General features: G+C 38.7%; 1 protein-coding gene across 5 annotated transcripts in view; it reads right to left on the bottom strand.

The window, feature by feature from the left end:
- Positions 1-356: 356 nt before the first annotated feature.
- The window catches only part of MLIP (muscular LMNA interacting protein), a 66,247-nt gene continuing 53,434 nt past the window's right edge, over positions 357-13,169 (bottom strand). For 3 of the 5 annotated variants that reach the window (XM_063313715.1, XM_063313688.1, XM_063313679.1), the window contains 2 exons: positions 4,708-4,761; positions 3,579-4,242 (listed from right to left, as the gene is read on the bottom strand). In XM_063313715.1, the coding sequence (XP_063169785.1) occupies positions 4,099-4,242; positions 4,708-4,761 (198 nt within the window). In that variant the 3' untranslated portion in view covers positions 3,579-4,098. Of the gene's footprint in view, positions 618-3,578; positions 4,243-4,568; positions 4,762-13,169 lie in introns of those variants that run through there. The other 2 variants (XM_063313706.1, XM_063313698.1) reach the window with 2 other exon arrangements.

Raw genomic sequence — 13,169 nt, forward strand, 5'->3', positions numbered from 1 at the left:
TACAGAGGAGCCATCCACCCACAGCCACTCCATCTTACCAGGGTTCAGCTGAAGCCTGTTGTTCCCCATCCAGACCGCTACAGCCCCCAGGCACCGAGAGAGGGCAACCACCGCATCACTTACCTCACCAAATGCTGGACATCTGTGAACACGTATAGAAGACGCTGGGTACACAGTGTCTCAGTTGGCTCTTACAACAATGGTAACTCCTGGATAACTAAGCTCAAATAGGGGAATTGCTGGCCAGTGCTTCTAACCAGTAATCCATAGGCGTAAGAACACACAAGAAATGCTTTGTACAATATATAGTTTCATTTTATTTCTTTTGAAAATGTTACGTGATTTTTTCAAAACCATTTTCTTCACTACATACAGTACATTAAACACCCAGTCACCAGTTTGGGAGATGGTATATAAATATTTTCCTCGGTCAATCCACATCTGATTTGGGGGCTGCCATATTTCTGAGCTTGCTTGACATATGCTATCAAGAGTTTATATTTAGTATACACAGAGAAGCAGTGTTAAGTTGAAACACTTCTGCTTACTTCAGCATGGACTGTGTGTCAGCATTGTGCCAGACTGATAAGTAATTCTCTGCATATTCTAAATTAGGTCTAAAAAAGAAAAATAGGTACACATTCATGTGAACCACAAAGAAAGCAAATCTCCCATTACTACAGTTTAAATATTTGCAGTTCAGGTATTATGGACAAACATTTCTGTAAATACTCTATATAACATTTTTGTGATCCGAAAGAAATTCATTGCACCAGACTGACATTTGAAGGTAGATCTAACTACCTGATACCTTTGAAAGTAATTTGAACACAATCTTTATTCAGAAGTGATATGCCTCAGAACACAGCAAATGTCTGCTCCAGTCACACGATTCTTTCCTGCCTCATTTATTCAGATGGAAATCCCACAGTATTCAAGATGCCATGTATCTGAAATTTTCATTTCAAAAGGAACCCTCAGCAGCCAAATTTGTTACATAGAACCATTTAAAGTACCAGAAAATAATCTGAATGGCATGGTGGTGAAATACCACAGTCTATAAGCAGCCTTATATCTTCATCCTAACCCATTTTACACAGCATGCTAATTGTACCACATAAACAATATTGGCTACCAGATCTTTTCTGAACATGGGCCAACATAATACTTCTGATTACTTTAAAATCTTATATGGACTGGGGCCAGGCTACAAAAAGGAACATTTCACCTTTTATTCTCCTGCCGGCTCTCTAAAATTTAAGGGACAGAATCATCCCTGCATCCTTCCAGGGCTCAAGTCAGAATGACCAGAAGATTTTTCCCTCTTGTAAAAAAAAAGATCCTAGGAAACATCCAGGCCATTCAGATTAGTTTTATTTGCCTGGTTTTATTGTTCATGTCCGATCTAAATGTCTTTTTCCTATCATATTTACCTTCTTTATTTTGCTGCTATGACAAATGGTTATTTTGCTTGTGATGTGTATCTTCTCTAAAATGCTTTAGCATAGACTGTAACTAATATGGAGAACAAGCAGGCATTCTCAGCTGGATTACCCTCCTATCTGTAATGCAATCAGGCTGTTTCAGCCATAGAGATGTCCCTTTTTCTCATTTTTAATCCAGACTTGGTTTGTTTTTTTTAATCAGTTACAGCGGTTGGCTTGCCAGGGCTGTTGCAAAGATGACTCAGGTTTTCTGTGTACACTCTCGATGTTATTATACATTACAAGAGTTTTCTACCAATCTTGCCATTCTGCAGATCCGTTTCCTACAGTGAAGTAAATAAAAGATGAATCTTTGGGGCGGGAAAGTAGTGGTGCAAAAACCATCATGAATTCAAGCCATTGCTCTGTTTGAAATTGGAAAGAGCTGATTTATATTCAAAATGGGCTCTTTTGGTCATTCTGGAAGCGTCTTGAGCTTGAAACCAGCTCTGACACTTATTGTTACTTTCAGCTTGTCCCACTGCTGGTACAGGCCAGCAGCCAGCTTTAGATGGCAGGAATAGATGATGTCACCTCACACTCACCCCTCACTAGGCACAAAGCAATTTCCAGGCATATTTTTCTGCTACCCTTTTGAAGAACTGCTTTCCTGTTTCCTCTTTAAGAAGAGCACTGCTGCTTTTGTTGCTACTGTTGTTTTTTAAGATGCGGTACTCTTTTTCTTTCCCTGAGCTGCCTAACTTGGCCCTTGTCCTTTTTTAAAAAAAATAATAATAAGTTGACCTGAGCACTGTTTAATCATTTCTCCAGTCGCTGGAGTGTGAGGGGGTATTTAGAAAAACAACAGTATAAACATTGGTAGCTCAGGGAAAATAAATAGTAATTTTTAAAAAGTTGCCAGGTTTCAGACCAGCAACATTCTCTAGGCAAGGCAAGTGCTCTAATTGCTATGCTATTGCAGCACTGTTCTTAAATTTATCTCAGGAAGACAACAGGGACCAACTGCAAGAAAGGAATTTTTATTTTAAACCTGGTTGTCATACTTGCATAATATATGTAATGTAAGTGCCTTTTGACGTTTTGACTTTGCATATATACAGTACATTGAATGTAACTTTGCATATGTGTCTGTGTGTGTGCATGCACACACACATGCATGTATACGTCTACATATATATTCACCCAGAGATATATAAATATAAATATATATCTCCAATAAAACCTGCCCTCATGAAGAAAAGTGATTGACCATTGTTTCCCTAGACCAGAAACTGGGAGGACACAGCAGCTGGGTAATTGTCCCATGGGAAACATGGTAGTCTGAAGTCTGGAATGAATAATTTGCAAGCTGCTGCTAAAGTATCTCAGTCTGGACAGGATTTTCTTAAACTAGCTTAGAGCCAAGTCAGCATGAACAAAGGACAGGAGTAGCTTAAGAGTGCAATGTAGAGATGCCCCCTAAACACTTCCAAAATGAGTGAGGCAGCCTGCTGTGCATGCAGAACAACTCTTTTGAATACAGACTAGGGTGTTTTGAATTTGTAATGGTTCAGTTTTTTAAAAAATGCACACAAGAAAAAGCCTCTTCAAGTCTTAAAAGACACATAGTTAGGCCTTTTGTGGAATTGGAAGTTCTATATCTAATGAATATGAAGGAAAATGTGGTATTATTTAATACATGGTAATACATGCATGAAATATTTTTAAGCTGCAAGGTAATGTATTAAACTGTTTGAGTGTAACTGAAATAAAAGTAGTGATTAGACTAAAAAAGGAAGTATAATACCTGCTTTAGCTCCCAGACAGAACATCTCATAGTATCTGTCTTTCTATTAAAAAGGCAAAACTAAGTAAATACATGCTGCTCAATAAAATGAAAAGTGTTTAGGATTAGGGTATAAGGCAAGAATAGCTAAAAAGAAGATAAAATAAGCCACAGATTGGCCCAGGGACACAAGAATATTTTGTTCATCCAACAACTGATTCTAGCTTGTTTCTCACAAATTGTCCAAACTGCAGTTAAAACAAATCAGTGCTTAGCATGATGTGTGAAACAAGTTTATGATGAGACAGTCTATTAGTGAAAGTTGAACATAGTAAGCACCGTGACAGGATGCAACATGGACACAGATGCTATTCTTATACAACCTAGTTGTGAATTGTTATAGAATTACAGTTCACCAATGTAGTATCTAGGAGTTCTAAGGTGTTCATGGACATCTCTCTTTGCACCCTCCACATTACCTATTTTACTGGATTAACAGCATTTAAAACATGACATATGTATAATACTCAAGTAATATTTAATATTATCTTAATATTAAAAAAGGAAAGCTAAAATGTTAAAAAGCAAAATGCCAACCTCCAGCACCCGCTTTAATTTGAGCAGGCCTCCAAAAGATCCCAAGCATTTTTAGAAAATAAAAACAATACCTTTCTTAACATTTATCACTGGATTGGGCCACATTGTCCAGCTTGCTGCGTTACACAGTAGTCAACTGGATGCATTTAGGAAGCTCACAAATACGGAGATTCTTTCTCCATTGCAGCTGATATTTAAGGCACAGTGATTCCAGAAGCCTGGGAACTACTCCTGGGCCACAAGAAGTAGTTGCAACACTGTACACACAAGTCAGATCATTGTGGCTATACCTTAGCTGAGTTTTGCAGAACTATTTCTTGGGTCTTCCCTGAGCGGACAGTGACCTCTTTGGTATGGACTTTCATTGTCTAGGAAATTTCCTTCACTTAGATCTTCATGGTAGGGTAGTTTGTCTTTTATTCTGACAGAAGAAAGCTGAAAAGAAATCATATGTTAAAAGGGTAGTGTGTGAGCGCAAGCAAATCACTTCTTAGCATGGTTTTGAGGAGTGGTCAAGAAAAGCACCTGCTTGCATCACATGCATTAAGTATGTTAGTTTTTGTTGGAACTGTAGTATGGATTTGAAGACAAGTTACTATGGACTGAAAGAAGAATCTATCAATTAGTCCAGGATCAAATAAAGTCTAAACGATCCCTTGAAATGTTGATCAACAACAAAAACTAATGTACTTTGTGCAAGTGATGCAAGCAGCTGATGATTTTTTTTAAAAATGACAGATTAACAAATTTAACTTGTGTAAATGAATGTATTGCTTTATTGAATAAAGGGGACTTTGCCAGGCAGAGCCTTTTTCCCTTAGCTACTCCACCAATAAAAGAACATTCGAACTAATATTCATTCATTACATTGCATGTTTTCAGAACTGGACAGTGGTTTACCTCGTTAGAACTGAGTGCTTCGTTTTCAGGAATCGGCACTATTGGATGGGTTGTCTGCAAAGAATGGAAATGTCAAGAACATTATAAGGCAGCTGAAGTAGCCATGATGGCCTAATAATGGCATAACATGAAAAATATTTGGCAAATTGAAAATTAAAGGCCAGTGCGATCTGCTCCTAATATCCTCATATTGAACGGTTATCTGAGGACTTATTGATAACGTTATCAGGAAAATGCCATTCTTATGAAAGATGGTGTATTTGTGCAGAAAGCAGGTTGGAGTTCTTGGAACTGTGCATGCTGGGCATCCTTATGTGCCAAAAAAAACAATTCTGCCCCTCCTTCCACATCAAGTTCTCTGCCAGCAAGGGCCAACATGGATGGAAAAAAGGACATTACTTTTCCTTTCAGTGGCAAAGCACCCAAAGAAAAAGCCTTAACTTTTCCTGAAACAGAAGAGAAACTGAAAAGAAACAACATGCACTTTGGGACTCTGAGGGCCCCCCATGCATGACATTGATACCTATGTCACCCTCCTTGGGTAGCCAAACCAATTTTATTTTAGCTCATTTGAAAGCTAGACTCAAATTGCAATACTTCTCCTTTGTGATTTGTGATCCTGAAGGTTTGTGGGGTTTTGGTGTGGGGCTGTTTTCCAATCTATCAGAATTCTTGTCTCATCCCACCTTGGCAGCTTGAATTTTGAAGCTTTCTAAGAGATTTTACAGGGAATCTAGTCAACAAATCTGATCTTAACCTTAAACCTTCTGAGTCTATTTTACTTTCTCCAGTTTAAAAAAGGAAAGTATAAGAACTGCCTGGGTTGATTTCTTCTGCTAGTGTGTATCAATTTCTTGCCTCATCTGTTTTCCCAGCCTTTTGACTCACATGAACTATTATTTTCTCACCCCCCAAACATGCACATATTGAAGTTAAGACTGTAATCTACACACATGGTTGCTGCTGTTGGGCAAAAAAATCTGGCTATAAAGTACAGCGTCTTGCTCCTTGGTTTTCTGAGATGCTTCAGGAGAGAAGACAAGAGAGACTTCCTAGAGCACTGCTGGAGAAAATGAAGAACAAGCCCAACCAAGCATGGGTAAGAGCTCATATTAGGGATTATATCATGGGAATAAGAGTGGGAAAATGTAGTTATTTTTCCACTTATAGTGCCTCCAGAGATAACCAACCACTAGCCCTGTTTAAAGTGACCCACTCTCTGCTGCAAAGGAGTCACAAGAATATCTATAGTAGTCTTCTGTTATGAAGACTACTCTAGGCATCTAATGGATAAAGTTGCTCAGATCCACTGTAAGGTCCTGTTGACTTGGCCAAGGCATGGCTTTGTTTTCTTATATGGTAAGTGTTTGACGCTGTGACTCTTGAGGCAGTGGACAAGACACATTGTCCAGTCACCTGCTAATTTAATCCATGTCCCTCCTGGTCTCCTGGGAGGTGACACATAGTTAAATCCATGCAATAGTAAATTCATCCTTGAGATAGAGAATGGTTCCACTTGCCTTGAAGGAGGCAATGGTGCACCCACCTGCCCTCAAGAAGCCATCATTGGATTCAGTGATTTGGACAATTTTCATCCAGAAAATGTGGAGAATGTGGTCAAACCACAGTTCCAGAGGACCTGGAAGAAATGAATTATCTGGGCTCATTTCAATTGGGTTTCAGGCCAAGGCATAGTATGGAATTGATTATACTTGTTGATGGCCTCTGGTGGACCTGGGGCAGGGGTGGTGCAGCTCTCCTGATTTTTCTTGATATCTCAGCAGCTTTCAATACTATCACTCGCAATATACATCTAGATCAGCTATGGAGTTTGGGAGTAGGGATGATGGTGCTGGGGTGGTTTTTCTTTCTCTGTGGTCAGTTAGGTGACAAGAAGTCTCGCTTGAAGTCACTGGGTTGTGAGATGCCTCAGGGGTCAATGCTCTCAGCTCGTCTGCTTAACATCTACATAAAACCCTTGGGCAAAGTCATCTGCTGACATGGGATTAGGTACTATCAGTCTGTTAACAGAACTCAACTATACATCATAACCCTTGGTTGACCAAACAAGGCTATTGAGGTCATATCCCAATCCTGGAGGTTGTTTAGGCCTGGGAGGACACAGTTAAACTCACCACAACAAGACTGGATGGCTATGGGTGCATGATTTTTCTGATGCCAGTGATTGTTCAGCTTTGGTTCTGAATGGGGTAGCACTTCTCCATTCAGAACTAGTATGCAATTTGAGGGTACTCCTGGACTCAGAGCTCCTGTTCAGTGAGCAGGTGGCAACTTGGCCAGGAAAGCCTTCACAAAGAATCATCTGGTATCCAAATTGTGCTATTTCCTGGGTTGGACATCTTTTCTCATAGTCACTCATGCTTTGGTCACCTCACAAGTGGATTACTGCAATGGCTCTAAATAGGGCTGCCCTTGAAGACTACTCAGGAGCTACCGCTGGTTCAGATTGCAGCAGCATAAGCAATTAAGGGTGTGCTTTAGCATGCCCCTGCTGCTCAAGCTGTAATGGTTACCAGTGAGCTTCTTGGTGCAATTCAAGGTACCAATTATCATCTACAAAGCCCTTCATGGTATGGCTATCAGAGATCTCCATTTTTGCATAATTTCTGCTTGCCCCATAAAATCCAGCAGAGCATGCATGCTTCATGTACCCTCCATTAAAGAATGTCATCTGATGGGGCCAAGGGAGCACACCTTTTCTGTTACAGCACTTTCCTTCTGGAATAACATCTCCCTGGAAGTTCAGACTGCTTCAACCTTGCAAGCCTTAGATGATATTTTAAAAACTGGTTTCCTATCCCTCTCCAAAGTTCTGGGATAGCTTTGCCTCAACTATGGTATGTTGCTCTCCCTATTATGTTTAGGTGTATGTTAAATTTATTTTGTCTGTAGTGAAGGTATTATATTGATTTTAACTGTATGCCACCCAGAGTCAATGTTGAGTTGGGCAGCCATATAAATCTAAATTATAAATAAATAAATCATACTTTAATGGGGATTTATATACAGGAAGAATATTAATGGAAATTCCTCATAACATAGCTGCTCAGAACTGGCAAAGTCACTGCCAAACATAAGCAACTCAGTAATTCCACCATCTGGAATAAGATCTAAAGCACACATTTCATATTATCAGTATAATATTCATAGTCTGGAGACTCAGTGCCTAGGGCATTGCTGTTGGATGAGGTAGACATTTATTATTGTTACCCCTATTTTTATGTTCTTTTTATCACTGATCTGGTTATTTGCATATTCGCGTTTGCATTTTATTGGGTTTGTTGTGTTTGTGTTTACTACCATAAATGGCCAGGAATCCTTACTGATTTGGCAGTATGCAAAAATGCTCTCTAAATGAAATGCTGGGCAGCCCCAGAGTTTGATTTTTCCAGATAAACTATGCTGAACTAAACTTTTCACAAATATATTTATGTGAGTCTTCTAGGATTAGGTATCCAGGACAGGTAAGCAAGAAATCTAAGAATTACATGCATGAATGAGAAATCCTTTCTCATTCCATGGCATGACACAAAAAAAGCCTGAACAGCGCTATAAATGCTGTTAGAAATGAGAAGAGGGACAAGAAAGACAAGGGACAAGAGAGACAAGAAAGAACATGATAACTATACAAAAAGCTTGGAGGAGAATAGGGGGTCCTTTTTAACGATGGATGCAGTAGAGAGAAATTCTGCTGAAATATTGAGTAGAAAGAATCCATTTTAAGTTAACCTCCAGCTTTGGTGTAGTGGCTAAGGCACCAGGCTAGAAACCGGGAGACCATGGGTTCTTGTCCCACCTTAGGTAGAAAGCCAGCTGAGTGACCTTGGGCCAGTCACTTTCTCTCAGCCCTAGGAAGGAGGTAATGGCAAACCACTTCCAAAAAACCTTGCCAAGAAAACTGCAGGGACTTGTCCAGGCAGTCTCCAAGAATCAGACACAATTGAACAGGAAAAAAAAAACACCTCCAGTTGCTTGAAAGCAGTATTTGGACCCTATAATTTCTACTACTAAATATCACTACACTTTTCTGGCTAGGAAAAGTAAAGTCTAGTGATGTTGATGAGAGAGAGAGAGGAAAAAAAACATAGTTGTCCTGCTTTCTTTTAGGTTCAATCCCTTTTGTTGTAAATCCATTTACCAAAGAGGTTGTTTGATCAAGTCTATTGCTATATGTCTTTGCTCCAAAACGAAAAGAAAAATACTCTAAAACTAATTATACAAAAGAAATCTACTACCAATGCAGCATTTGCACTATGATCTTCTCTGTTTCTGAATTGAAAATGTCTTCTGCTGGGCTCCTACTTTCTCATATGTGCTTCATCCCATCAGTAATTAAAAGGATGCCTGGAAGCTCCTGCTACTGAGAGAGTTAGTCTCTACTGGCCATGATTCATGGAGCATCAAAATACTGAGACGTAATCAATTAGTTCTCCAGAAATCAAGCATGGTCCAAAAGATCATGATTTCACAAATATGCACCAAAACGGCAGACACTATTTTAGGCATAGAGCACCATTTGGGTTTCCAAAAATAGCATTTTTTTTTCCAAATATTACTAAAACACCTTCCTTCTGGTAGAATGTGAGATGTTTTACTGGAAGAAGAAACATTTGGAGCAAATATTTGACAGGGAAAGTGATAATGGATTCCAATGGTTACCCAGTGGAAACTTCTGAAACACTTTCTATGAGAAAATCCACTTAAAAGGCTGATGAAAACAAGAAGACTAAACTGAGGCTGTTCTCCTGTCTGGACATGCAGATGTCATAAAGTGTACACTTATTTCCTGCCAGAGTGCTGCATAAAGCAGAATCATTGAATGTAAGGATTGGAAAGTACCTTGGAGATCTTCTGGCCCAACCCCCTGCCAGTGCCAGAATCCATTATGACGGTAAATACTATCTGCTTTTTTCAACAACAAAAAAAGCAGATAACAGGTATGCAGGCATTCAAAAGCTAACTTCAAATGTCCACAAAGAACACTAAAGAGCATACAAGAAAGTTACAGAAATAGTCATGCCAGGAAATCAAGTTCTGACACACTGGCACTATGCCTGATGAGCAATGACACTATAGATGGAACTAAAATGGACAAAATTGATGTACTGGAAAAAGTCATAACAAAATCTGCTAATGAAGAGCTGCATTCTCCAGAAACATGCTGCCTGCCTAATGAAGTATGCATTAACCACAGGGGGAAAACTGATTTATCTCTCTCTCTCCCTCTCTCATTCTCTCTCTCTTTTTTTCCTAGTCAAAATTTCATAACGACACAGCGTCAACAACATTCTATCTTTCTGCAGAACATCTACCATGGAGCCTACAGGAATAAGCTGACAAAAAATTTACTCAGTAAAATTAGACATATGTTTCAGCAATCTGTAAAGCTCGGGACATATTTCTTGTTGTAAGGCCTAAGGCTACAAAACATTGTGCAAGCCAGTAACTGCTGTCCTCTCAAATTAATAAATTCAATACCAGTGTTCTAGCATTCCTTTAATCCTCTTGAAAAAAAAGTCCAAGATGACAGCATGCAGGCTAAATGTACCAAATGAAATGTTTTGCACACACTGTATAATTCATATATACCTACATAACCACCATGCTGTTCAGTTTTAGGGTAGGCAACATTATACAAATTGCAGAAAGAGAGTAAAGTCATAATTTGTTTGGTAAGCCAACAAAGTTTTTAAAATGTGGTAACAGAAATGCAACTTGCCTCTCCATACCTTTCAATCCTTGCAAAGCATCGTTGCTTCCATCACGTCTTTACACCAATTCATACATTGCCATTTATGCTTTAAACTTGTTACCTTTCTGTTTTTGAGGCTATCATCAACTGCATCCAGCCATAACTATCACAATTTCCCCCTTTCTCTCCACCAATGCACTCTTCTTCCATATATTTATTCTGCAAATCAATCCTCATTCATTCTCTCTATATGACCAAATTACCTTAAGATACTTCCTTCATAACAGTTACTCACTTTTATATTCAGTCCTCATTCATTCTGCAGCCATTTATTCCTGAGTCCCTTTTCCTGTTTTACCATACATACTTCTTAAGTAAGCCATTTCCACTCATTTATCTGTTACAATTCTCTACCAGACTCTTACAGTACTTCCATGTGATAGTGTAGTCAGAACCACACAGTTTGTCCTAACAGCCAGGAACCACGCTGAGACAAGGAATAGGTCTCTAGTGTTTTATTACTGCTACATTAGACAGAAAATCCTAACAAACTGAGGAAGCGTGGGAAAAACCCAGACAGATAAACCCCAAAAGTCAAGGCGGGTCTGATCTGTGTCTCTTTGAATGGCTGCTCAACTCCTCACTACTACGCATGCATTTTCCCCCCTGGACAGGGGCCCCCTCCTGCTCGCCATCAGTGCTCATGACACAGGTATACTCAGCCATTTTGTTTCTTTCATCAAACATTCATTCCTCACAGCAATCCACAGAGAGTACCACTCCACTACATTTCTACTAGCAACCACATAGCTTAAATTTCTTCATCCATTTCCCCATCTTTAGTAAGCATTCTTTCAAAATATGCAAATTGCCCTACTTGCTCTAGTTTTTTGGCCACTTATATATAATTTCAAGTTGCCAACTCAATTTTTCTTTGTCAAATACCAAAGACTGATCTTTGATACATTAAGTTTTAGATCTATGACCTATATTGTATTATATAATCCATCTAACATTCACTACAGATCATTTAGGATCTCAACAACTAGACACCACCTGCGTACAAAGGTACATGTATTTCAGTATCTCCAACCAACACATCTCTAAACTGATCATATGCATTTTTATGCATTTATCCATAAATATACTAACATTCTTATCTTTCTATTTTCTGTCAGACAGAGAGCATTGCTGGGGAGGAGAATAACTTGGAAGATGACCATCTGTACAGGGGAGGAATGTGCTGACAATGGAAATTTAGCCTACTTATTTATTTATCAGATTTTGCCACCACCCATCTCCCCCCAAGGGGGACTCTGGGCGATTCACAATAAGAATAAAACATTAAAATATAACAATACATAAATAAATAACAAATACAAATATAAATAAAGAGTAAAAAGATAGAATAAAATCCAGATGGCGTTGACAGTTTTAATGCCACTCTATATCTAAGGCCATTTTAGGGCGACAGCCACCCCCAGGAGTGACTACTTCCCCTTCCGCCCCAAGCGAGCTGGCAAAACCAGGTCTTCAGTTGTTTTCGGAAGGCCACAAGAGATGGGGCCTGCCATACCTCTGGGGGGAGGTTATTCCAGAGGGCAGGAGCTGCTGCAGAGAAGGCCCGCATCCTGGACCCTGCCAGGTGCAATTCTCTTATGGACGGGGACCACAACATGCCCTCTCTGCATGATCAGGTGGGATGGGTCGATGTAATGGGGACAAGACAGTCCCTCAGGATGCCTATGCTCCAGCTATGGACTGACACATTCCTAACCAGGCTTTTCTGTTAAATCTGCAAATAGTTTGGAACACTAAGCATGCATACAAGAAGCTAGCCTAATCTTACCTCTTTATTTGCCTCACATTTGGTTTATTTATTTATTTTTATTGAATCTATCCCTGATGGTGCTGTTCCTGCACAATGGATTAATTAGGGTATTAAACAGGAGAGGATATTTGCTTCCAGACTTCTTAACTGGACAAGAGATCACCTCTTATCTTTTGCAATAATAATCTGGCCTTTGAGAAGAATACCATCACAGTCCTTTTAAAGCCAAAATGGAGCCAAATCACCTGATAGTGCAATCACTGCCAACTGGAAAAACCATAGCAACAAAATTTGTAGGAACTTTAATCTTTTTGACTTTTCTGTCTTCCTAGTTTAATGTTTCTCTTGTTCAAAAATTAATTTGCTTATTGGTATATAATAAAGGGGCAATTAAAAATTAATATTTATCTGTAATTTTTTTTAGTAACATTTTCTTTTTTTCTTTCTCTTTTTTATTTTCTTTTGTATTTTTAAACAACAAATAGTGGAGATTTTGGCACTTAGCTCAGAGATTTAAATTCTGACTTACATTGTTAAAACAATTTAATGTACTAAAATATAATGTAATGTTTTCTATGCTTAATTTCGAATCAAAAATACACTGAATGCTAGCAGTATGATAATTCCTTTGTCCAGTTATAGATACAGTATATTTCTGTACCAATCTTCATTTTATTTCTTTTCGCTTTTGCTTAGTTGCTCCTTTTTTTCTTTTAAAAAATAATTAATACATTTTAAAAAACTAAACAAGATACATACAATAAAAAAAACTATTTCGCTTTGTACATTTAAGACAAACTATTCTGTTCTGATTTAATTGGATTTGATTTGGGAAACAGAGGAGCATTTAAGATCTACGTATTAATTTTATTATCTGTAGGTTGAGTCATGGCAACTGGATTTCTTTCTTTTTGGTTG

This window comes from Candoia aspera, chromosome 1 (genome assembly GCF_035149785.1).
Source record: "Candoia aspera isolate rCanAsp1 chromosome 1, rCanAsp1.hap2, whole genome shotgun sequence".
Taxonomy (NCBI): Eukaryota; Metazoa; Chordata; class Lepidosauria; order Squamata; family Boidae; genus Candoia; species Candoia aspera.